General features: G+C 43.7%; 2 protein-coding genes across 7 annotated transcripts in view; both read left to right on the top strand.

Moving 5' to 3' along the window:
* Positions 1-840: 840 nt before the first annotated feature.
* On the top strand, positions 841-7,657 carry LOC142192127 (uncharacterized). Its single transcript, XM_075262395.1, has 5 exons — positions 841-862; positions 4,205-4,903; positions 5,111-5,161; positions 5,260-5,319; positions 7,368-7,657. Exons 2-4 carry the CDS (start codon positions 4,207-4,209, stop codon positions 5,313-5,315), a joined length of 804 nt encoding a protein of 267 aa, XP_075118496.1. The 5' UTR covers positions 841-862; positions 4,205-4,206; the 3' UTR covers positions 5,316-5,319; positions 7,368-7,657.
* A 5,200-nt stretch (positions 7,658-12,857) lies between these two features.
* The window catches only part of LOC142198792 (von Willebrand factor A domain-containing protein 5A-like), a 40,134-nt gene continuing 26,185 nt past the window's right edge, over positions 12,858-26,806 (top strand). For 5 of the 6 annotated variants that reach the window (XM_075269726.1, XM_075269728.1, XM_075269729.1 and 2 more), the window contains exons 1-9: positions 12,858-12,988; positions 14,564-14,684; positions 16,078-16,146; positions 16,451-16,653; positions 17,526-17,748; positions 19,856-20,022; positions 20,471-20,591; positions 23,473-23,642; positions 25,662-25,750. In XM_075269726.1, the coding sequence (XP_075125827.1) occupies positions 16,092-16,146; positions 16,451-16,653; positions 17,526-17,748; positions 19,856-20,022; positions 20,471-20,591; positions 23,473-23,642; positions 25,662-25,750 (1,028 nt within the window). In that variant the 5' untranslated portion in view covers positions 12,858-12,988; positions 14,564-14,684; positions 16,078-16,091. Of the gene's footprint in view, positions 12,989-13,329; positions 13,361-14,563; positions 14,685-16,077; positions 16,147-16,450; positions 16,654-17,525; positions 17,749-19,855; positions 20,023-20,470; positions 20,592-23,472; positions 23,643-25,661; positions 25,751-26,806 lie in introns of those variants that run through there. The other variant, XM_075269727.1, reaches the window with a different exon arrangement.

Genomic DNA, 26,806 nt, shown 5'->3' on the forward strand with positions numbered 1-26,806 from the left:
GTCATGGTGTGGGGAATATTTTCTTGGCACTCTTTGGGCCCCTTGGTACCAATTGAGCATCGTTGCAACGCCAAAGCCTACCTGAGTATTGTTGCTGACCATGTCCATCCCTTTATGACCACAATGTACCCAACATCTGATGGCTACTTTCAGCAGGATAATGCGCCATGTCATAAAGCTGGAATCATCTCAGACTGGTTTCTTGAACATGACAATGAGTTCACTGTACTCCAATGGCCTCCACAGTCACCAGATCTCAATCCAATAGAGCATCTTTGGGATGTGGTGGAACGGGAGATTCGCATCATGGATGTGCAGACGACAAATCTGCGGCAACTGTGTGATGCCATCATGTCAATATGGACCAAAATCTCTGAGGAATGCTTCCAGCACCTTGTTGAATGTATGCCACGAAGAATTGAGGAAGTTCTGAAGGCAAAAGGGGGGTCCAACCCGTTACTAGCATGGTGTACCTAATAAAGTGGCCAGTGAGTGTACGTTGCCATATAGAGATTCTTTATTCCAACACAATAGACAGTAGCACACATGACAGGCTTAGATACATCAGCTCATGACTGTGATGTTAGAGCCGTACACCGCTCTGAGCCTCTATCGTCCGTAGTATCAGCCGTACATTCCTTCTGTCACTCACTTCAATACCTGTTTTAAAGCTCAGATTCTTAGATGTAGGAGAGGGTCTCTTTTAACCATTTGATGCCCGAGGCGGTATAATCATAGAAGCGGCTGAACACACCCAGCTCTGTGACCAGCCACGTTGTACACACCCCCTTTAAGCCTACGACCTTATAGACTGTGTGGACGTCCATCCTCTCTCCACAGAGCAGATCCTGAGCAACACAAGGTAAGTTCTAAGGACTGAACCTGCATTGGGATCTTCATAGGGTGCAGCTATCTTATAACTTTCTCCATCTCTAAGATATGACTAAAGAAAGGGGTCCAAGAAACATTTTTTAGCTGACCAAAGGCAGATAGTCGGACGTTTGTAAAGTTGTTATCTAAATGTTCTTTTGGTAAGACAAGGTTCCAAAATTATTGCTCAACCTTCTCCAGTATCAATGTTTTTGCCATATGGCTACATTGACGTAATGAATATTGACCAGATAATAGTTGTTTGGCCATCAACTTACTTCAACTTACTTCTGCCTCAATTACAATGCCACCACTAGTCCAAAGAGTTTGCTAAAAATTCATCTTCATTGTTTACTTTTTGTCCAGTAAAATTGTTGCAGTCAGTGGGATCCATCATGCCCCATTGGGGTTCTTCATGTAAGGGATCCATCCTTGGAAAACTCCAACACAGATGTGAACCCAGCCAAAATAATCATCATTTAGCTCAGAAGAAATTGCTATGTAATTTTACATGTATGGACCAGAGGCCAGGATGGGTTACAAGGGGGCCCAATATACTGTTTTCCAACAGTCCGCATACACCAGCCTTCAATCACCAATTTTGTGATTTGGGCTTGTGTGTGAAATTTTCAAAAACAATAGTAGGGGTGTTTTTTCTATTATTGATGCCAATGTGGTTTTTGTACTCAGCAGACATTAATGACCTATCCAACTGTATACAAAACAAGGGCCCCCAACTGGTGCTACGGTTGCCATGACCAAAGAGGTGGCCTCGGCTCTCTCCATTCACTTCTATGGAAGTTCCAGGAAAAAGATGTGTCCTATTCCGGAAATGGGCACATCTTTTATTGTATACCTTGATATTTCAGAGATGGGAACTGAAATCTATAAGACATTTATGTATATCCTGATATAGGACCCCAAATATATCAGATATTTATGAATAGCCTGATATTCCAGAGACGGGACCCCAAATCTATCAGACGTTTATAGATATAGCCTAATATTCCAGAGATGGGACCCGTAATCTATTAGACCAGGGGTAGGGAACCTTCGGCTCTCTAGCTGCTGTGAAACTACAACTCCCAACATGCTCCTCTCACTTACATGTGAGTTCCAAGAACAGCAGAGTAAGTATTCATGCTGGGAGTTGTAGTTTTGCAACAGCTGGAGAGCTGTATGTTCCCTACCCCTGTATTAGACATTTATGCATAGCCTTATATTGCAGAAATGGACCCTCTAATCTATCACATATTTATGCACAGCTTGATACTCATAAGGTGGGACCCAGAACCAATCAGACATTTTTGGCATATTCTGATCTCTTAGAGCTATGACACCAAATCTATCAGACGTTCCAAAGCTGGGACCCTAAATCTATCAGGTATACATAGCCTGATAGTCCAGAGATGGGGCCCCAAATATGAGACCCTAGCATCTGCCTGTGACTTTGTCTGCATGTTGTTGGCGTTGATGATCCCCCTATATTCAGCAGATTGCTGCCGTCGATGGTACGCCTGCTCCAGTATTTCGGCAGCTCTCAAGCTGTCTTGCTGCTGAATTTGTTCCTTGCGCCATGCTTGTGATTGTTCCGGCATCTCGCTGGGAAGCCATACAATGAGCATGTTGTTGGCGTTGATGATCCAGCATTTCGGCTGCTGTAACAGCCGCTTGATACCTAGCTTGCTCAATCCTCCTCAGATCCGTTTGAGGAGAACTCTTTTGACTTCTGGCTACCTTCATACCTCTGGTTTTTGTTTCTTTTTTTTACTTTTGCAACAAATTTGACTTTCTTTTTCCCAGCATGTTTAAAATTGGGAAACTGACAATTTGGATTAAAGGGGTTTTCATCTCAGTGTCTCAGCACGCTGCTTAGAGGACATAGAACACTTATGCAGATAAGATAATATGCAGATGCTTGTACAGAATGGACTCAGTGTTATCTGCATGTTTACATAGAGAGATAACAGACCTGGCTTTATCAGAAGCTGAGAAGCTGCTGCAAGAGTAGTTTAATATAGTATGTGAACATAAATTCATAACAGTCGTGAAGCCATGTCATTTACCAGGATAAAAGTAGCCTATGTGTTAATCAAGGTTACAATCTATCTATATATTAGTAGGATAGGATTAGTAGGATAGGATAGGAAGTGGGATAATATTAGTAGGATAGGATAGGAGGATAGGATAGGATAGGATTAGTAGGATAGGATAGGATTTATGCATTGCCTGATATTCCAGAGATGGGCCCCCAAATCTATCAGACCTTTATGGTATATTCTGATCTGACCCTTTTAAAGAATGAGATTTAGAATATATTCCATTGTAAACTGATGGCGTTCCATTGTGTTTTTTCATACTATTTTTGTGGCTGTACTCAGTTGAGTCAAGAGGGTCAAATCTCCAAAAAAACATGTGACTGATCAGGAATGGAGAGGTTGCAAGGAGTGCTGAGAATCACGGGGTTGTGAGTTGACCTGTGCAAATCTCCTTCTTTAATTCATACTTGGAATCTACGGCTTCATACTCAGATAAAATGTCTGAACTTGACCCCAGCAGCTGATCTTCACCCTGCGGCAATGATCTGGATTTGCACTTGATATTGTAGCGTGTACATTCTTACTGCTCGAGGGTCTGAGCTCTGACTAATGACAGTAGCATATAAAGTTATGTGTGTTTCAAGACTCCTCTGTCAGCTGGAGATTTCTGAGGAAGTCTTTAAGAAACCGCCTGAAGTCTAATGTCATTTCTGTAATTTTTTTGTATTCCGTGCAAAGGTTTTGGGCAAATATGAAAAAAAATGCTCGACATTAAGGATGCTTTCAGTTATACAAGAGTTAATAGTTTCTTTTTGTTAATTATTAACATGAAGTGAATGAAGAAAAGAGAAATCTAAATTACATAAATTGTTGGTGTGACCTTTGCCCTCCATCAATTCTTCTGGATACACTTGTAGACTTGTTTTTGAAGGGACTCGGCAAGGAGGTTGTTCCCACCATAGAGAACTAAGCACAGATCTTCTGTGGATGTAGGCTTGCTCCAATCCTTCTGTCTCTTCATGTCATCCCAGACAGACTGGATGATAATAAGATCAGGGCTCTGTGGGGGGCCAGATCATCACTTTTCTTCCAAAGGGCAAAGGTCATTTTTCTTTTCTTCATTTACTTTATTTTATTAATTGACAAATCTAAACTATTAGCCCTTCTATTTATGAAAGTATTCTTACATTCCTGGATTTTTATCTAAAAAAAAAATAAAAAAAAAATCTGAGCCTAAAACTTTTGCACAGTACTGTATTGTCTATGAGATAACATTTCTGTATTCTTGTTTTTAGCCATGTCTACTGAGCAGGAGACTCTACCACAGGGCACTGATGCCCCTGCAGAGGACAGTAAAACTACCGAAAATGAGTCTCCCTCAGCTGAGGCTTCAACCACAGAAAGTGCGGCTCCATCTGTGGCCGCTGACGCTGCCAATACAGAAAATAAGACTCCACCAGAAGTCACTGTAACAGCATCTGCAGATAACCAGCCTGTAACTGAAGAGAAGACTGCCCCACCCACAGAGAACGAAGCTCCAGCAGAAGCCACTGAGGCTGCCAACACAGAGCAAGAGGCTCCAGCTCCAGCAAGCACTGAAGCTCCATCTGAAGAATCCACTGAGGCTCCACTCACAGAGGGTGAGGCTCCACCTACAGAAAGTAAGGCTCCTCCAGCAGAGAGTGAGGCTCCACCAGCAGAAGGTGAGGCTCCACCTACGCAGAGCGAGGCTCCACCCACAGAGAGTGAGGCTCCACCCACAGAGAGCGAGGCTCCACCCGCATCAGCTGAAGCATCTTCCACAGAGAGTGCTCCTCCACTTGTGTTGTGTGCAGCTCCACAACTGGCCATTAAAACTCCAATTGAAGTGCAAGAGGCTCCTTCAGAAGCCACAGAGGCTACACCAACTGAGAACCCAACTCCTTCAGCGGAAACTGAAGCTCCAGTCTCAGAAAGTGAGACTCCATCAGCAGATAATGAAGTACAGTCATCAGGTATATCTGACATGAGGGCCTGTGATAGAAAGTCTGGCAAGCCATTGTCTATATATAGCTGGATCCATAGGTGATGCTTCGGCATGGAGTAGATCATGGCAATGTACTGTATCTACATTGGTGACACATGGGTAGTGGATGGATTGTCTTTTGAGGACTCTACCATAATATGATGAAACTTTCTTTTTCTTTATTTATTATACCCAGATGATAAGGTGGAACCCTCCAAGGAGCCAGAAGAGGCGGCGCCAGCTGCAGGTAGGGGTCCTAATATTGCAGGGGATGTTATTTTTTTTTTTTTTTTTTTGTTTGTTTGTTTGTCAAGTTCAGAATGATGAGCATCTTTATTGTCCTAGAGCCCGCCAGTGATGCTCCACCCAGTGAGACACCGGAGGTGACGGAAAGTCAATAATAAGGTAATAACTGTATACTGAGTGGCTTTGGCATATTCAGTGTCCATACACATTGGACACAAGTAGGTTGATTGTTGCGCAACCATTAAACCATGTGATTGTACCCAGTGGCGTAACTAGGAAGGGCGGGGCCCTTGGCAAACTTTCCTGTGCGCTCTATTATGCCCCACAGTGGCCCCTGCACACAGTATTATGCCCATAGTAGCCCCAGTACACAATATTATGCCCCATAGTGGCCCCAGTATGCAGTATTATGCCCCATAGTGGCCCTAGTATGCAGTATTATGCCCATAGTGGACCCAGTACACAGTATTATGCCCCATAATGGCCCCCATACAAAGTATTATGCCCCACAGTGGCCCCAGTACATAGTTTTATGCCCCATAGTGGCCCCAGTACACAGTATTATGTCCCATAGTGTCCCCAGTACATAGTATTATGCCCCATAGTGGCCCCAGTACACAATATTATACCCATAGTGGCCCCAGTACACAGTATTATGCCCCATGGTGGCCCCAGTACATAGTATTATGCCCCATAGTGGCCCCAGTACACAGTATTATATCCATAGTGGCCCCAGAACACAGTATAATGTCTCTCAGTATTATGCCCCATAATGAACACCCATGAACAATTATTATACTCTGGGGTCTTTTCAGACCCCAGAGTATAATATTCGGAGACCCGGGGGGACACATTACTAACCTATCTCTGGCTCCGCTACAATCTTTGGTGGTTTCGGCCATCTTTAATAACGTACTGATGTCACATGACCCGGGACGCAGGCCCAGGTCATGTGACATCAGGAACGTCACACAACTAGGCCCGAAGCCTGCCAGAAACGTGGAAAGGTAAGTAGCACGTTTATTATGTTCCTTTACCTTTCTGATCCTTATACTTATATCTTTTCAGACCCCCGAGTCTAATAATAGTACTTGTGGGGTCTGCGGCATTACTTACCAATCACAGCCCCTGCCAGGATCGGTAAGTAAATAGGGTCCGTTACCGGCTGGAGTTACTCCAGCCGGTAATGGCCTATTAAGAAAAGAAATACGCAAGGGTAACAGCTGTTACCGGGCCCTTAATGTCCCGGGCCCTGTGGCAGCCGCTCCCCCTGCTACCGCGGTAGTTACGCCACTGATTGTACCGTCAACATAGTCCTAACACATTGTAGTCCATATTGCCTGTTACAGCAGTTCACATTGGTCATACACGCTTACTCCAAGACAAAGGGCAAACAATCTTTCCAGAAGATGACAATATGGCTGATTTATTGTAAATTATACCAATGATTTTGGTTAATAATTAGACTAATGTGTATGGCCACCTTTGGTCATAAATATGAAGAGCATAGGAGCTCCAGATATCTTAGTTGCCATCCATGGACATCCTATGTTCATGTACATTCGATGTACAGGCCCTTTAAAAAAGAAATTCTGCTCAAATCCAAATCTTTCTGAATGTGGCAAATATTTCAAGGGGAGGGAGGTGCATTACATATAAAGCATGAGAAGGATTTTGTAAACCAAAAGATGCAAAAATGTTATAATACACAAGAAAAATACATTTATTATATGTTAGAATGACTTTACAGAACTTTACAAATTGCCTACTCTAGGGTCACACCTGCGCGTGGGTTTTCCGTTCTTTGGGTCCGCTTAAAAAATGGTTACCTGTGGAAACCCGCAGACCCCATAGACTATAATGCTTCTTGTCCACTGCTGTAGCCTCCAGACAGAGAAACTGATCTATGGGATGACCTATGGATAGGTCAGCAGTATCAAACATGCGTTTGGGCAAGAAAATCCTTTTAAAGGTCCCCAGGAAACACAGCCCTGGTACATGTCCTATTTAACCATCCCCTGATTCCAGTCCTGTGTATATGGGACGCTTATTCAATATGACATGAGGTATGGAAAGATACAACTAAACAACACCACAACACCTAGTATGTAGGCAACAGAACCTCCTGCTATTCAGTTGCGTCTTTCTACACTCAATATGGATAGTGTAGGTGAATATTACATCATTTTTATTACCTAATGTTCCAGGTTCTTCTCTGGATGATCATCAAAGCTGGAAACGAGTTGCTGAAACCTTCTGTGGAACCCAAAGTTCTTGGTTTTCAACCAAAAGCAGAGGAGCAATCTTCTTGGATGTATTTGGGGATGTCCCTGTCCGAACCGTCCTCCCGAAGAATGGTCTTGTTACGTGGACTCTCAGTAACAGTTCATGCTTCCGACTGTCCTTCTCCAGGACGACAATCTTTCATTTTCTTTGTGTGGGGTATAAAATTTGCCTTTTCCTTTCTACTGGAACTTTTTTAAATAAAGCTCAGGAATTCCTCTGTCAAGTTCTGGTCAATTTATTTCTTACAGTAAGTTTGGCTTATTGGATCATGTTGCCGGTTAAGTCTTCTGTGCAATGTGAGAGACGTGTTTTGGAGGGTTTTAATGTGAATTCCACAATAATCAAAAATACAAGTCCTGCGTTCTCATAGGATATCATTACATGCAATATCATAATGTAAGTAATTGCCTAAATGAGGCTAAGGCCCTATCTCCAAAGTTTTTCCAACCTGTACACAGGATCTATGGAGCTCAGCCAGAGTGACCATTGGCTTTTGGCCACTTGCCTTACCAAGACCCTTCTCTCCAGATTACTTAGTTTGGTGGGACGACCAGCTCGAGGAATGGTTCTGGTTGTTTCCATTTAAGAATTATCGAGGCCACTGTGCTTTTGGCACATGTTTGTGTACCCATCTAAAATCCCGTCTCTGAGCTCTACAGACAGGTCTTTCCTCCTCATCGCTTCATTTTTACATTGTCATCTGTGAGACCTTCTAGAGACAGGGGTTTTTCTCTAAATCAAGTCCAATCTACTGAATTTACATGAAGTTGGACTTTAGCCAAGGTGTAGAAACATCTCTAAGAGGAGCAAGAGATATGGGAGGCTGCTCGGGTTTAATTTTAAGAGTCTGAAATGGTTCTCTATATAGAATTTAGTTTTTCCTTTTAAAAAAAATTCTAAAATTCTTTCACACTCATGATGGGGTATTGGATGCAGATTGATGGGGGGAAACTTGCAGTAAGACTGATGCTTTCCTTTCCAAGTAAAACTTCTAATATCTCACATTATTAGTTTCTCAAAGAGGTGGTCTCCCAAATCCCTAGACACCTCCCGCCATTCAGAACTATTCAACATAACAAAGATTGGCGTAAGAAACATCCACATTGAAGGACTCTTGGCAACCATGACCAGATATACAGCTTAAGAAAAAAACTGGACAGGTTTTAACCTTTGAAAGTATTTTCTAGGCCACAAATCAACTTTTCCTACAGATGATTAGGGTTGAGCCGATCTTGAGATTTCAGGATCGTTTTTAAAATCTGACTTTCAATCACTTTTCAGCCGATGGTGATCGTGAAATTTGCTCGATCGCCGATCGAGATCCGATCTTTCCCGATTCCGATCACTCAACTCTAGTTACTTTATGTTTATGGAGTAGGGTTGAGCTGATCTTGAGACTTCAGGATTGTTTTTAAAATCTGATTTTCGATCATTTTCCAGCCGATCCTGATCCCAATAGCGATCATGAAATTTGCTCGATCGCCAATTGGGATCCGATCTTTCCCGATCGCTGAACCCTACAGATGATCTGTCTGCAGGATAGGTCATCAGTATGTGATGTGTAGGGGTCCAACACCGACACACACCCCACACATATCAGCTAATAAAGCTAACCCCCAAGCTACTGGATGGGAAATAAAACTAAAAGGAGTGGTAGAGTAGCTCCATCCACTGCATAGTGGCGCTTCCTGGGAATTGCAGCACTGCTTTTATTACTGTCCATCAATAAGGGGCCAAAAAACTTTTTTTTTTTTTTTTTTGTTCTACATTATCAAACAAGTATATCAATGTCTATCTGCCCAGCAGATGCTAAATACAGACTCTTTTAGCATCCGTTGGGTCCACTGAGGTCTGTGTACCTTTTCCATTCATGATCTGAGATCTATGGCTTCTATGAATGGAAGTTCCCATTCATGCAGTGCACTTCAATTATGTATGTCATAATATTGGGCAGGGGTGTGGAGGGGTTGTTATTTCGTCCTTCACCCCCCCCCTATATGTACTCCACTTACCAATGACTAACCGCTGTTATGTACATGTACAATAGCAGCATAGTGGATCTATATGCTATAACTATAGCCTGGCCTGGGCCATAAGGAGAACAAAAGAGAAGGGTAAGACTGTAATGTTAAAGATGGGCCTGTGAGATAATTCAATAGTTTCTCATTTTGCCTGTATCCATGTATTTACATCTTTCATTCAAAAGTAATGTAGTTCTGAACAGATTCTTAAAGGGAGAGGGTACAATGTGCTTAATCTGCCTCGGGCCCCGAAATACCTTCTCCCAACTATACGGCCAGATCAACACAATTTGTTTTCAAAATTAGCTGCAACTATTGTACGTTTCGAAAGACCCTTAGGCCCCATTCACAAGACATGGCATCCATTTTTACAATAATAAAGTTAATAGGAACATGTTTTTCTGGCCCAAATGACCCGATCAGATCAGTCAATAGGAAATGGTTTAGTGGATCAACAAAACGAAAACACCGTTTTTCTGTAATGTGTGGTCTTATCCTTAAAGGGGTTATCTGGGTTTACTTTAATTCATCCAGTACATTTTTCATGATGGACCCGGGGTCTCTGGCCTACTTCCGGCCCCGGTCACATGATCAGATCCTGCTCTCCACCCTGGGTCACTCTGCCCTCTCCTCACCTGATCTCACAGGTAATTATTTGGGTTATAGGGACGAGTTTTACTATAGTCTGCCACCCCCCATAGCACAGGCACGTGACCCGAGGGTCAGAACCAGGCTAGGACCCCCAAATCATGAAGAATCCACAGGATGAATTAAGGTAAATTTTAAGTCCCTGGAATACATAGATGGGATCAGTGTTGGACTGGGATATGTAGGGCCACCAGTGGAATTGTTTCTAGGGGCCCACCATCAGGACCCCTGCAGACCAGCGGTACCAAGACAGGGCGACTAAAGGTAATAACATGTTGGGAGCCATGCTGCTCACGTGTTATACTATGTGCACCAATGCACTACTTAAACCTACTGCTACACCCCGGATGGCAAGTGAACAGCATGACTCCTAGAATTGTTGCCATCACCTGTAGATGCTCTGTCCTGGAAAAGCTGATCTGCAGAGGAGCAACCGATGTAACGGGCATAAGGTGTAAAATAAAAAGTAAATAAATAAATAAAAAAGCATACTCATCTGTCCCCGGCACACTGTTGTCCACTGCCAGTGTCCATTCAGTCTTGTGCCAGTGCCTTCTTGCTGGGAGTCCTGCACCTTATGTGACTGCAAAGACCAATTAGGTACAGGATTTCCAGAAATGAGGCGCTGCCATGAAACTGAACAGACACAGTTGGGGACAATGGGGTGCTGGGGACAGGTGAGTATACTTGATGGAGGCTGACATTCTGTGGGGGGGACATTAACCTGGACGATGCATATTAAAGAGACTGTCCAGGGTTAATCTTTTTTACGGGGATGACACATGGCCCCATCAGCTGTAAGGAGCCACTTCTGGGCCCTCTTCTGTACACAACGCAGGCCTGGAAACGGAAAGCTCCATCCACTGTTTAGTTGCCCGGCGCCTACACTGCAGCTCAGCTCCCACTGACTTCAATAAGCTGCAGTGACGGTGCCAGCTGATATACAGTGGACAGAGCTTCCTGCTTCTGGCCCCGTTTTGTGTACAGGACTGGTGCCAGAAGTGGCTCCGTACAGCTGATCATTGCAAGGGCTGGGTATTGGCCCCGTACTTATCAGGTATCTCAGGCCTATCCTGAGGATAAACCATAACAAATTATGCCTGGATGACCCCCCTAATGTGTGACACTTTAAAGAGGCTGTGCAATATAATTTTTTTTCTTTTTTATAATTAGTCCGAGGAGGTGAGCCCATTCCACCCCCAAAACATACTAAATATACTCACCTATTGCCAGTGCTCCAATGTCCTCCCAGCACGGTCCGGTCCTGCAGCTCCGCTGTCTTCTTGAACTCCTCACAGGCTGTGACGTTCCAGGTCCCTTCCCTTAGACTGCTGATGGGCTTCAGGGGCCACGTGATGTCACAGGTAGTCACATGCAGAGGGAACTTCAGCTGGAAGAAAACAGAGATTAACAAACAAAAATAATTGTATAAATCGTTAATGCACGCAGGGGTATACAAAACAGAAAAAAGAAAGAAAAAAGTGCACTAAAATTTAACTTTTATTAATATTCATTAAAAGCAGTGGCGTAACTAGGAATGGCGCCCCCCCCCCAAGAGTGGTATGTGGGCGTGCAGGCTATATGTGAACAACAGGGTGACGTGGGGTGCAGGGTATGTATGAACAAGAGGGGGGCAAGAGGGTGATATGGAGCGGGGAACCCCTCATTCCACCACATTCTTGCTCACACACAGCCTGCACACCCATGTACCCCTCTTCCTCACAGCCTATATCCCATTCCCCCCATTGTACACTGACCTGTACAATCTGGGTAGCTCCGCCCACAAAAGACACTGAGTCTATGTTAGTAGATTAAAGGACCTTTGATGACGTCACGTCCCAGGTCCTTCAATCTATTAGTATAGATGCCGGCACAGGGCCTGGGGACAGCGGGCAGGAGATAGAAGTTTCTCCTGCCTGCTGTCACAATGCAAGTGGGGCCCGGACAGCAGGCGGCCGCTGCTTGGGTACAGTTGTTCCCAGTTTAATGTCCCTCTTAAGGTTCCCCTCCAGTTGTCCCCAGTTTACATGTCAGTTTTGTTGCAGTTTTGGAAATTGCAGCATGTCAATTATACCTACGGAAATGCCAGCGGTTTCCCTATATATAGGTACAATGGAAGCAGAAATCCGCAGAGGAAACTGTGAAAAGCACTGCAGGAAAAAACGGAGTGCATCGTCAGTGCAGTTTTTACAGCAACGCTTTTTTTGCTGCGGACCGCTACCTCAGACCTCAGCATTAGGGGTGTGCAGAAGACCTTGAGGTGGTTTTAATATTATGGATGCACATTAAAAGAAATTTATATATATATATATATATATATATATATATATATATATATGGGGTTTTTTTCTTTTTCTTTCATTTTTTTTTTCTTTTTACAACTGTGACTCAAGCACACAGTGTGAATAAGAACAAGTGTTATAACAACACCACAGAATTCATGTTCAGACCTTTTCCTGTATAAGGATTGTAGCTTATATTATGATGATTACGGTAGTGACTCACCAACACTTCCGCCTTTCCTGTCACTACACTGTAGGATTTACCTTAAATAATAGAATACACGCGCATCCCATGTCCATACCCTGCACTACTGTGCGCCTGTAGAGAACCTATCATAAATAATAGAATACACGCGCAGTGGTGCACTAGGTACCATAAATAGTAGAATATATGAGCCCAAAATTCATACTCTTGTGCAATTCCACATTGGAATTCTAGCCTGTCATATGGTAATTACCTTACATATTAGAATACATCCGCAGTTATTCACTGCTCACTGCATTGATGCACTCCTCGTTGGCCTGTATTATAGCCAGTACGGTAATCACAACTTCAGATAAATACACAGCCCGAGGAGGATGACACTGGAGGTAAGACTGTGCAGGACTACAATCCCCAGCATGCTCTAGTACACGCTGGGATCTGTAGTCCCACAGACTGTGTACGAATATGATATACACATATAGTGAACGTCCTTTACTTCTCCTATAGTTGGTTTCTTAACTTTCGATTTAGTAATAAGTCTTATTGTGTTTTTGCAAGAAGAGCTTCCCCTACCCCCGAACCCCTTCCCAATACAACCTACCCCCTGCCCCCCCCCCCCGCTAGCGCCATGACAGTAATAAGTTGACTGCTGCAGATCTTCTTATTCTTTTTTTGCATTACCTTTAGTCAAGTGCTACTTCACGACTTTGGCTGCGACGGGAAAGATCCTTGTGTTGCCCCGTGTCGTCTTCACAAATGTAAGTGAATTAAGTCACAATACAACCCAGAGGGTGCTGCGGGTGCGACTCCTAATAATAATAAATAATACATTTTATTTATATAGCGCTGTACAATTTGTAGGGTTCAAATACAGACAGAAAGATACATTACAAAGAAAGTCATTTCACACAATGGGACTGAGGGCGCTGTTCACAAGAGCTTACAATCTATGAGGTAGAGGGGGTGACACAAGAGGTAGCAGGGGTGGCATTGCTTATACAGAGGTCAGACACTTTTGTAATAGAGGTGACTGTCATTACACAAACATAAGACTTTATGAGCCGTCACCAGTCGTGTCCTTTAACATGTGGATGGAGCTTGGACCTATAAAGTTATCCTGAGATGGCATCATATCATGTGGGGTAATGTGGGAGCAGGGACAGAGGAGGGTTACATTTTGGGGATTCTAATTATGGTACGGAAGGGTTTACATTAGAAATTGTGATAAGCCTGTCTGAAAAGATGTGTCTTTAGTTTGCGTTTGAAACTGTAGAAGTTGGGAGTTAATCTTATTGTCCGGGGTAGAGCATTCCAGAGAAGTGGTGCAGCTCGGGAGAAGTCTTGTATACGAGCATGGGAGGTTCTGATAATAGAGGATGTAAGTGTTAGGTCATTGAGTGAACGGAGAACACGGGTTGGGCGGTAGACAGAGATGAGGGAGGAAATGTATGGAGGTGCGGCATTATGGAGAGCCTTGTGGATGAGGGGGATAACTTTATATTTTATTCTGTATTGAATAGGCAGCCAATGTAGCGACTGGCACAGACCAGAGGCCTCGCTGTAGCGTCTAGACTGATAGAGGAGCCAGGCCGCTGCATTCCCAAAAACCCCACAGCAGTGCTTGATCTTTATGTGGCTAGAAGTCGCAGTCACGGCACCCCTCAGGATCCCAATGTGACCCTATTCACTTACATTAGTGATGGATTTGCAGAGTCATAAGGTGATATTTGGTCATGGGAGTCACGGCCAATGTCGTCGGGTAGCCCTAGTCTTATACAAGCAGGGAAAAATTAAGAATGTGTTCACACAGGACGGAAATGACGCAGATTTTATGGAGCAGAAAAATAATTCTATCAACAGTGTTGTATCCAAAGGGGGAAATCGTCAGCGAAAAGCTAACGTATGTAACTAATATACTGCAAAGTCAGTATCTGCTTATATTACATGTGGTTTTTTTGCAGTGATTCAGTATCCTGAAAGCGTACAGGAAGGTTGTGACCACATGGGTTAACGGCGGCTGCCCTGGTTGTACTGTGCCCCTGGCACACAGTGGGTGAGATTACAACACAAAAGAGCAGAGTGGTGAGTAATGAATGCTGCTTACTACTCACTCCTCATCACTGAGCTGGAGCACTGTTGGGGGCTATTATATGAGATGTGGGGGGTACTGTGAAGGGCCATTATCTTAAATGTGGGGACACTGTTGGGGGGTTGTTGTCTTAGAGGAGGGGTGCGCTGTGGTGTGTCATTTTATTAGATGTGGGGGCACTGTGGAGGGCTCTTATCTTAGATGTGGGGGCACTGTGGAGGGCTCTTATCTTAGATGTGGGGGGCACTGTTGGGGGCTATTGCCTTAGATGTGGGGGCACTGTGAAAGGTCATTATCTTAGATGTGGAGGGCTATTATCTTAGATGTAGTGCCTTCCTTTAAAAAATTGAGGAGGGATACAGTTGTCAACCGTGTAGTGTGGACGTAGGGTCCCAATCCTTGTTCAGAATAATGAAGGTGGACGTCACTTGGATGTGCAAAATCGTGCGTTTTATTAAACTTGACCAAAAAACATTTTACTTTGCTCTTCCATACACACAAGTGGTGTTTAATAAAACACACGATTTTGCACATCCAAGTGTGACGTCCGCCTTCATTATTTTTGGCCTGCACACTCGGTTGTGTGCTGAGGCCTTCTACGTATAAATATCGAATATAAGGTTTTCTTCACCTTGCAGAAAAAATTCATGTTTCTCATATTTTTTTGGTACAATTATGATGATACCAAATATACAGTGATCACAATGTATTAATACTTTTATAAAAATGCAAAATTTTGAAAAATGTGCAAAATGATTTTAGTTATCATATTCTGACACTCAGAACTTTTTTTATGTTTCTGTGTATGGTGGTGTGGTGGTGTTATGGCGTTTATTGCGCCATAAGATGTAGTCCTTATTTATACCATTTTGGGGAATACATATGAGAATTTTTTTGCCTTTATGAGCAACCCCAGGACTGCACCCTATCGGTATTCTAGCCAGGCAGTGAGGACTGCAACTGTGTCCCTTTTGTCCCTGTCCTAGTGTAACCAGCAAGCCTTGTTCATCTGCCATAGTGTAACCAGCAAGCCTTGTTCATCTGCTATAGTGTAACCAGCAAGCCTTGTTCATCTGCCATAGTGTAACCAGCAAGCCTTGTTCATCTGCCATAGTGTAACCAGCAAGCCTTGTTCATCTGCTATAGTGTAACCAGCAAGCCTTGTTCATCTGCTATAGTGTAACCAGCAAGCCTTGTTCATCTGCCATACTGTAACCAGCAAGCCTTGTTCATCTGCCATAGTGTAACCAGCAAGTTTTGTTCCTCAAGATTGTGCGGTAACCACTAACTTGTACCCTTTGTAAGAAATAAATGACTTGTGTCTCTTCATCAGGATTTGTGTAGGAATAACCTTCATTGATGTTGCACATTGTGTCTTATTCCCAGGTCAACCAGATACAATGCCGTTGTTACCGCCACATTCTGGGCTTATTATTGCGGAGTCCAGGAGACCAGGTGAGAATGATGAGGGACTATATTTCAACATGGTGCCTACAGTCTGTAAAGCTGTTTCATAGGTTGTATAATATGCAGATGTAGCAGAGCTGAATTTGCCATTTGGTATTATCCATGGTCATCCCATGTTGCATCCTTATATGCACTATTTGCTAGGCTGCACCTATATATCTTAGACCCCAAATCGCTACATAGTATAAGTGACCACATCATAAAGCATAGTCTCACGTATATATGATGCACCATCAACTGTTCCTTTCCAGGGACTTTTCTTGGGTTCCTTCATTGTAACTGGGTCCTTTAGTTCCTCTGCAGGGCATCTCAGTTGATGTCCAGGTGAAAGGTTTCGTGGCTGATGTGTCTGCAACGCTCAAGTACAAGAATGAGGAGGAAAAGGCGGTGGAGGCGATCTTTGTATTCCCCATGGATGAAGACTGTGCCGTTTACAGTTTTGAGGCCACTGTGGAGGGGAAGACCATTGTGGCTGATCTCCAGGAGAAGAAAGAGGTTTGTTATTTCCCAGTAACTAAAGGAGTTGTCTACCCACCTCATGTGTCCCAGTAGGGCATATGGGAGCAGTAGAGGGGACTGAGATTCTGATTGCTACAAAGACGACTTTCCAAGACAATGATATTGGTGACCTAATTCTTAGGATAGACCAAAGTCCAACACCTAGGACCCCCACCGATCAGCTGTGTTAAGAGCTTGGCTGAGCTCTGCTTCCTCTTCTCAGGCCAGTGATATCACATTCATTGGGTACATGGCCATTCTGCAGTTTAGTCCCATTCCAAAGAATGGGGCTGAGCTGCAATACCAGATACAACCACTATGCAATATATGGCGCTTCGCTTAGTACGCAGTGAAGAGGCTACTTCATGTATCCAAATTCTGTAGCCCGTTCAATCATCTGATCTGTAAGGGCAAGTTCACACAGAGTTTTTTGGTCAGGATTTTGAGGCCTCAAAATTCTGACCAAAAAGACGGCTCCCATTGAAATCAATGGGAGCCGGTCAGGTCTTTGTTCCGGGAGCCGGTTTGTTCCAGCTCCTGGAAAAAGAAACGAGATGCTCATTCTTCAGGCCTCGAGATTCGGCCTGAAGACACCCCTCTTCGGGACTAGGCCCATTCATTGGGCCGAATCCAGAGCAGAGTGCGCGACTGGATGCCGGTGCAGTGCAGCCGCGGCTACCTGTATTTTGGACTGGAACCTGAGGCGGCCTCCACCTCAGGTTCCGGTCCAAAAAACCCCGTGTGAACTTACCCTAAGTGTTTTGGACATCGGACCACCACCAATTTGACCAATCCTGAGGACAGGTGACCAGTATCATAATACCGGAAAAACCCATGAACCCATTCTTAACCTGTAATTTCTCCTTAAGGCTCACAAAACTTACGATGATGCCATACGTCAGGGCCAGCAGGCATTTCTCCTGGAGGAGAATGAGGACTCCTCTGATGTATTCACCTGCAGCGTTGGTAACCTGCCCCCCAGTCAGATGGCCGAGGTCTCCATAAAATATGTGCAGGAGGTTCCAATAGAGGCAGACGGAGCTGTGCGGTTTGTGCTTCCAGCCATTCTCAATCCGAGGTATACGCCAGCAGGTACGGATTACGATTATTATAAGGGATTTATAGAGAAATATTACTGATGCTGCCCCCAAGTGAACATATTACAATTTGCAGGGGACTCTGCAGCTGAATAGTTTGTTGTATTATCAACCTGTGATGTCATTTTAAATAATTTTTCAAAAGTTTTACATAAACTGACATTCATTCTGAAATCTTTGCTGAATCCGTCTGGCTTGGACAATGCAGAATTCAATTCACAGAGATATCAGGTAGAAGCAGCTAAATAGGAAGTTTCTATTTCATCCCAAGTGCTTTATGCACATCAGTATGTCCAAAATCTTGCTGCTGCTGCTGCTGCTGCTAAAAAGAGAGAAAATGAGTTGGATGAGCAGATTTTCTTCTATTTTCCATGTGACGTGTATGAGAGATGACATAGCAGCTATAGTCTACACCCACCAGCTCAGGGAGAATGCAACGTTTGGTGAAAGTTTAGGTAAGCTCAAAGTATAGCTCACAGCTACTGCTTTACCTGTGTATGTTTCTACCTTATATATAGGTCGCAGCTACTGCTTTGTCTATATTTCAACCAAGGCTATGGAGTCAGTAGGCCAAACCACTGACTTTGACTGTCACTCCTCAATTTTTCCATAGCCTGGCTCGTTCTCCGACTCCAACTCCTTCATAAATGGCAGGCAGCCTGGGTCAGACAGAGACACTAAAGCTCCCCTAACTCTGTAATAATCTACTGATTGTATTCCTATGGAAGTCAATATGTAACAAACTATACATGTAATGAATTATACAATACTAGCATCTGCCTGCGACTTTGTTTGTTTGTTGGCACCGACCCGCGTATACGTATGGAATGGGTGCTGGCAATAATCCGCCTAGGTTTGCGTCCTGGTTCTAGTATATGCGCAGTATCTGCAGGCGAGGCCCGGCTCCCCCAATTCCTCCAGCCACCTGTCCGCGCACAACACACCTTCTCATTCTAGGAGGCCCCCACAGCCTCCCTTCTGCGTCCTCACATTTCCAGCGCACCCCCCGGCAGACTTCCGCCCCCCCCCCCCCGCCCTTCAGCAGACTACCGGACCCCTCTCCAGCAGTCCCCCTCCCCCATTCTCCCATCTCCAGCAGTCTCCGGGCACCAACCCCCCCCTACTGTCCAGCAGTCTCCTGGCACCCCCCTCCCGTCTCCAGGCAATAAACCCCGCTCCTTTAGCAGGCTCCCGACATACCATTAAACCCCCCCACGCTGTCGGCTGCAGAGGTGCTTCCCCCGTAGTACTCACGCAGTATGTGGAGCCGAGGCATGCCACTACTGTCACTCCCCGCCAGCAGAGGCTAAATAGTGAGGAGGCACGCCGTGAGCACAAAGCCGACAGACGCCGCAGAGTCACACACCAAGGCTGCATGGCGGTGGCAGCCCGGAGCAACGCGATGCCATGTTCTTGAGCCCGCACACTACTATATAGTGCCGCCCACACACTCACGCGATCCTATGGGCGAACGTCTGATGGGCCTGAGATGACGTCATATTGGGTCCTTTAGCCCAGTGCGAACATGAGTTCGGCGGCTCCGGTAGCGAGGTACGGGTATTTAGCCGCATAAAAAGTAGCCTATGTTTCCTTCCCAGTTCCACTGTTTGTGTGTGCTGATTGTGAGGCTAATCCGTGCAGGCGTTTTAGCGTGATTGAGGAACAAACATCCAAACTCACAAACACACAAACTTTTTATAAAACAAACTTTTTATTTTTTGTATATAATATAATTAAAAATAATTCAACCTTATATTTTGAAGTATTTGAAGGATTCAGCAACATATTTCCAACTCCACCCAAGTCCTGTCTCCGATTCCATAGACCTCTTTTCAATCTACACCCTTTCCTTTAGGGTTCTCTTATTTCAGGGTTGTTTAATCTGCTATTCTGGTCCATTGTAAGATTAGAAAAATGGATTAAACGGATCCATCTAATGACAAACAATAACAGATCCCGTGGGACTGTATTGGGATCTGTTGGGTATCCGGGGTATCCCCCTAATGTCTCCCTAAAGTCAGGCTTCCAGGACTTTTTCATTCACGATTTCAGATAGACTCGTAGCACTGCTTGTCTGTGAATGTTTTTTGTCCTTTGTACAGGCCATAATGTGAGCGTCACTGCCACCCGCCCGAAGCTGCCTCTAGAACTGATCCCGTATACCCTGAGTCTGAGCGCTCACTTCCAGTCTGCCTATGGCATTGCTAAGATAGAATCCAACTGTGATATCAGCCCTGTGGAGTACAATGAAGGCAAGACCGCCGCCAAGGTGAGGGGTTTGCAGCAAAATGTTTCCTTCCCACATATGCATTTCTTCCCTTACTTCCTTCCATATAGCAATTCCTTAATAAATACAGATTTATACCATGGTGGCTCAGTGGTCCTGGGTTCGAATCCAGCCGAGGACATCTGCCAGGAGTTTTTAAGTTCTCCCCTGGTTTGAATGGGTTTCCTCTGGGTACTACGATTTCCTTCCACACTCTTAAAGACATACTAATAGGAAATTCAGGAAGTTAGGACAGATATGGGGAAGTCAAGTGTCCTGTGCTTGCTCCCAGCAGAACTATCTTTCGAGTGCAGACCCTGGTTAGAGCAACTCATCCAGTCAATAGGTAAAAGAGAGTAGTTCCATACACATCATGGCAGACCCCCTGCCTTGCAAACCTACCCAAACTCTGCATATTCTGGGATCTAATTTTAGTTTTATCCATTTTTAGCTGTCCTTGGCTGAGGGACACAAGTTTGATCGAGATGTGGAGTTACTTGCTTACTACATAGAAGTCTACAAACCATTCGTGGCCGTGGAGGTCGGGGTTAATTCGGAACTGGCTGAACCAGGTGAATTCATTTGGAAAAACAATTTCTCATGAAAGGAATTAAATATGATATCGCACCATACTGTTTTTACAAACTGCAATACATAAGTCAGCCACTGGGTGGCCACATATAGACACATGTGGGATAGTTATCGCATGACAGAGTATCACAAAATCATGTTTTTAAAAGCTGGCCATCGTGACCAATGTCTATGTACATATCGAGCAGGGATGTATATAGAAATCATGAGGCTCCATAATAGAAGTTATGGAGCTTCATGATTGCATTCGCGATTTTGATGAACAGCTTTAAGGGTTTATCCAGGGCCTGAATGAAATTGATACTGAAGAGCTGTCCTCAGGATCAATTGCCTTCAAGTCCTGAATAAGCCCTTTATCTTAGCCCCTATAATGGAGACAGTAAGTACTCTATTTCTCAGAGATTATTGTATGGTGTTGGTGCTTTCTAGACTGTAATACACCACAGCAAGCAGACACTGTACCAGCAGAGAATTCTTGTAGATTTTTGCTCAGTAGTAGAGAAGCAACTTTTGTATAGAATATCTTTCATTACCTACAAATTATTAGTCCTCTATACATCCTATCTAGTGTATTGTTCCTATCCCTTTTAACCCCTAAACGCTCAGCTCAGTAATAGTACGTCGTTGCAAGTACTATTGCTGTAAAAAAAGACAATTGGTGGCGGTCCCACATTAGAGATCGCTGCCATTAGTCACTGACTGATAGAATACAAATGGCGACGGTTGCCATTAGGATCGTGAACATATTGGTGATTGCCACCATTGCTGACGTGAACAATGTCTGCAATGGCGTCGATCGCCAATATGCAATCGCTATTTGCATGTTTACCCTGTGAAGTGAATGAAGAACGCCATTGCATATGTGAGTGATATGCTGCTATTTGCATTTCTCCATCTATCCAGATGTGGCATTGGCGCCATTGCTGTGATAGGCTACTGTAGTAGTAGTCCTGCCCCCTGATCGCCACTATTGGTTAGTCACTGACTACTGACCAATAGGAGCGATCAGTGATGTCACAGAACTGCTACTATATCTTGCAACCTTCCTCAACTCCTCTGTTGGGTTTAGTCAGTAGTTGAGAGAGGTTGCTAGTGGTTGCTGTGCAGTGATATTCTGCCATATATCCAAAACTCTGTTCCTGTGTGTTTGTGCCCACTTCTGTGAACCACCTGAATTTCCCCCTCTGCCCATCTCTTTATTGCACCACCTGAATTTCCCCCGTCTGTCCACATCCTTACCTGTGTCCCATCTTTGTTGTATTGCCTGCGTCTTGTCTGATTGTCCTTGTTTTGTGTGTGTGTGTGTTTTTTTAGTAGTTTAGTGTCAGGAAACAGTCACCTTAGTTTAAAAAATACACATGTAAAAATCAGACTCCCATTAAAGAGGACCTATCATCAGATCGAGCACAGGCAGTTCTATATACTGACAGCGCACTGTCCCGGGACCGTGGTGCTTTACAGTCAGAAGGGCGTTTCTGACACTTAGCCAGGGACGCCTTCTGCCCAGCAGCGCCTATCGTGCTGTACAGTGTGAGCGGGGAGGAACACCCCCTCCCTCTGCTCACACAGCTCGTCCATAGACGAGTATTATCAGGAAGGGAGGGGGGAGTTCCTCCCTGCTCCACAGCACAGCGCGATAGGCTGCTGGGCAGAAGGGCGTCCCTGGCTAAGTGTCAGAAATGCCCTTCTGACTGTAAAGCGCTATGGTACCGGGACCGATAGCGCTTTACACCGGGCACAGATTGGGAAAGCCGACAGCGCGCTGAATTCAGCGCACTGTCGGCTTTCCAGCAGTATATAACACTGCATGTGCCCGATCTGATGAAAGGTCCTCTTTAACTTCAATGACATGTAAAAAACACGTGTAAAAACTCGCCAACTCGTGTCACTATATCCCTATACAAATATAAGGGGTCTAGTTTCCAAAATAGGGTCACTTTTGGGGGGTTTCCACTGTTGTGGTACCACTAGGGCTCTGTAAATGCAACATGGTGTCTAAAAACTATCCTAATGAAATTGCTGCACCAAAATCCTCAAAGGTGCTTTTTCAATTCTGAGGACTGTTTTTGAGTCAACTTACACAGAAGGGCCACATATTTGATATTTCTACAAACTTCAGAACCAGAGTAATAAATATTATGGTATGTTTTGCTATTAACCCTGTCTTTGTTACTGGAAAATCTAGTTTGAAATGGAAAATGTGCATAAAAAAGTGGCTTTTGGAAATTTCACCTCCATTTTGCATTAATTCCTGTGGAACACCTAAAGGGTTAACAAAGTTTCTATATACTATTCTGAATAGTTTGAAGGCTATACTTTCTAAAATGGGGTCATTTATGGGTTTCTATTATATAGGCCCCTCAAAGTCACTTCACAACTAAATAGGTCCCAAGAAAACACAATCTTTAAATTTTCTTGAAATTCTGACAATTTGCTACTAAAGTTCTAAGCCTTCTAACTTCCTAGAAAAGTAAAAGGACATTGAAGAAACAATGCCAATATAAAGTAGACATATGGGAAATGTTAATTAGGAAGAAATTTTGTGTGATCTGACTGTTTTTTTACAAGAATATCGGAATCTTTCAAAATTGATAATTTTATGACATTTTCAGTACATTGTCCTTTTTTTTAACAAACAAACACAAAGTATAATGACCAAAATTTACCACCAACATAAAGTAGAAGGTGTCACAAAAAAACAGTCTTGGAATCACCTGGATAGGTAAATGCAATATGAAGCTATCCTCACATAAAGTAAAAGATGTCATATTTGATTGAAAAACAGGGTCTGAGCCTTAAGGCCCAAACTACCCTGTGTCCTTAAGGGGTTAATCTCATATATTTCTTTTTATTAATTTTCAGGCTCCTTTATGTCTGACCCCGTTGTCATGTTGAGTTTGTTTCCCAATTTTCTGACTCCTCAGGAAGAGGTGACCGGTGGAGAGTTTATATTTCTTATGGACCAATCTGGAAGTATGAGCAGCCCCATCAGTTCTGAGCGCAATGCTCCACAACGTATCCAGAGTGCCAAGGTCAGTGGGAAATGTCCACCTTGTCCAACTTCATTTTAAAAAAAACAAAAAACTTGATAGTCTTCAGTAGTTGATACCTTTTAATGGCTAACTAATAATGATGACAGATTACAACGTTTCGGAACTCTCGGCTCCTTTCTCAAGTAAATTTAAAAACCATTTCTGAAGGATGTATATTTATATACAAAAGGACACATAGGGATAGAATTCTAGGAGGAAGGGGGGTAGAGAGTTATTAGTTATTGGTACAAACAATGTAAACAATTCCAGGTTCTTATCAGTTCTCAGGGTCTCAGGTCAGTGATTTCTGTAAGATGCCATAAACCCATGTGACAGATTTAACCGCTTCTCCAGTGTTTGAAGCAGGGTCATAAGTTTATACTCATAAATCCGTCGCTCTTTCCTTGATTTAAAATTCCCTCTTAAAACCAAAATTTTCATGTGATCGGTGATATTATGATCCTCATTGCAGAAATGTTTTGACACGGGAAGGTCCATTCTTCGTTCTCTAATTGTATGGCGATGTGAATTCATACGCATTCTAAGCTGCTGTCCGGTCTCTCCAACATACAGATTTTCAGTGGGACATTTGGTGCACATTATTAAATACACTACATTAGGTGTGTTACAGATGAACGTACCTCGGATTTGATATTCCCTGTTAGCATTTGGTATCTCTATCCTATCAGTGGTCAGTATGTGAGGGCATGTTTTGCACCTTTTCTGTCCGCATGGAAATGTTCCTGTGTTAGTTGGAGGTGACAGTGAGCTGCTAATAATCATATTCCTGAGGTTTGGTGGTTGTCTGTAGCACAGGCGAGGGGGGTCTGGAAATATGCATTTTAGACAGCGGTCTTTTTGCAGTAGTGGATGTAATTTGCGTGTGACTCCTCTCAGCGTCTCCAGGTGTGGGTTATATGTGACGACCAGGGGTACCCGATTGTTTTCCTGTTTGGTATAGTATTTTAATAAATCCGATTTTCGTATTCTGGTGGCCCTGGTGATTTGGTTATCAATTGCAGCTCACTATTCTGCTGGTACAGTCACTGTGTACATACATTACATTACTTATCCTGTATTATACTCCAGAGCTGCACTCACTATTCTGCTGCTGGTACAGTCACTGTGTACATACATTACATTACTTATCCTGTACTGATCCTGAGTTACATCCTGTATTATACTCCAGAGCTGCGCTCACTATTCTGCTGGTACAGTCACTGTGTACATACATTACATTACTTATCCTGTACTGATCCTGAGTTACATCCTGTATTATACTCCAGAGCTGCACTCACTATTCTGCTGGTACAGTCACTGTGTACATACATTACATTACTTATCCTGTACTGATCCTGAGTTACATCCTGTATTATACTCCAGAGCTGCGCTCACTATACTGAGGTACAGTCATTGTGTACATACATTACATTACTTATCCTGTACTGATCCTGAGTTACATCCTGTATTATACTCCAGAGCTGCACTCACTATTCTGCTGGTACAGTCACTGTGTACATACATTACATTACTTATCCTGTACTGATCCTGAGTTACATCCTGTATTATACTCCAGAGCTGCACTCACTATTCTGCTGGTGCAGTCACTGTGTACATACATTACATTACTTATCCTGTACTGATCCTGAGTTACATCCTGTATTATACTCCAGAGCTGCGCTCACTATTCTGCTGGTACAGTCACTGTGTACATACATTACATTACTTAGTCTGTACTGATCCTGAGTTACATCCTGTATTATACTCCAGAGCTGCGCTCACTATTCTGCTGGTACAGTCACTGTGTACATACATTACATTACTTATCCTGTACTGATCCTGAGTTACATCCTGTATTATACTCCAGAGCTGCGCTCACTATTCTGCTGGTACAGTCACTGTGTACATACATTACATTACTTATCCTGTACTGATCCTGAGTTACATGCCAAGCTTCTTAGACACTGCTTTTCTATGGATTATACATTTCTGCTTCTTTTTTTTCCCTCTCCTCCCCAGGAGACCCTGATCCTTCTGCTGAAGAGCTTACCTCTTGGATGTTTCTTCAATATCTATGGATTTGGGTCTACATTTTCCTCCTTCTTCGAGTGAGTATTAGGATGTAGGAGTTGCATTAAATCGCAAGTCCCTCCACCCTTAGGACACAAGGCGATTTTTTTTTTTTTTTTGCAATTTGCAATAGATCAGTTTGAATGGACGTAAATGGAGAAGTTGTAAAAAAAAAAAAAATTAAAAGGAATTTGCAGCATTTTAGAAATGTAAATATTTATAGCCGGCTAAATTTTCTGTATGGACTTGGAGTTAAAGGGATTGTGCAGGTCATTTTTGTTGATGACAGGTTGTCAATAAAAGATCTCTGTCTCACGAGCGTCATGATGCCTTGAAACAGCTGATCAGGGACGGTCACAGGTGTTAGACCTCGCTGATCTTTTTTTGATGACCCATCCTGAAGAAAGATCATTGATAAAAAAAAATTGGAACACCCCTTTAAAGGGGATGTTGGATTTAAAAAAGTCACACTACAGCTGTGATGTTTCTTTCATTTACAAGCTGAATATTGCTCCACCGACTCCACCCCTGTGAGCAGTTCAGCCAGCAGACAGATTGGCAAAGCAGCATGCGACCTCCTTGCCCCTTGAAGCCACTCATGAGAGTGATTTATTGCCTACTCAGATATGTGGAGGAGAGCGGTGCTGCCTGGACTGAAGAAACGAGACACAAGACAGACTTTGTATCAGGGAGGGAATTTGCGCAGATGGAAGAGTGGAGAACCAAGAGGTACACAGAGTGAGAGCAGGCAGATGAATCATGGGAAATGTAGTTTGTCTGCCTGTAAATAACAGAGATACAAGGAGGAGCAAGTAAAATAAAGACAAGCAAAGGCTGTACAAGGGAACAGAGAGTATTTAGCACTGCAGTGGATGTATTTGCAGTCAATTTTTGGAAACTGGATAACCCCTTTAATTCTCTACCGGTCCTGCCGGTCCTTTGTTACTGGCCTGCATTGATGATATGCCATACATTCTTGTGACCGCTGGAGCCAACCACTGACTTCAGAGGTGGCGCTAGCATGTACAGCACCTGACCAAGGGATCGCCCGCATTGGTCACACTACAGGCCAGTAAACAGGATCTCCGGTCACT

This window comes from Leptodactylus fuscus, chromosome 1 (assembly GCF_031893055.1).
Source record: "Leptodactylus fuscus isolate aLepFus1 chromosome 1, aLepFus1.hap2, whole genome shotgun sequence".
NCBI classification, from domain to species: domain Eukaryota; kingdom Metazoa; phylum Chordata; class Amphibia; order Anura; family Leptodactylidae; genus Leptodactylus; species Leptodactylus fuscus.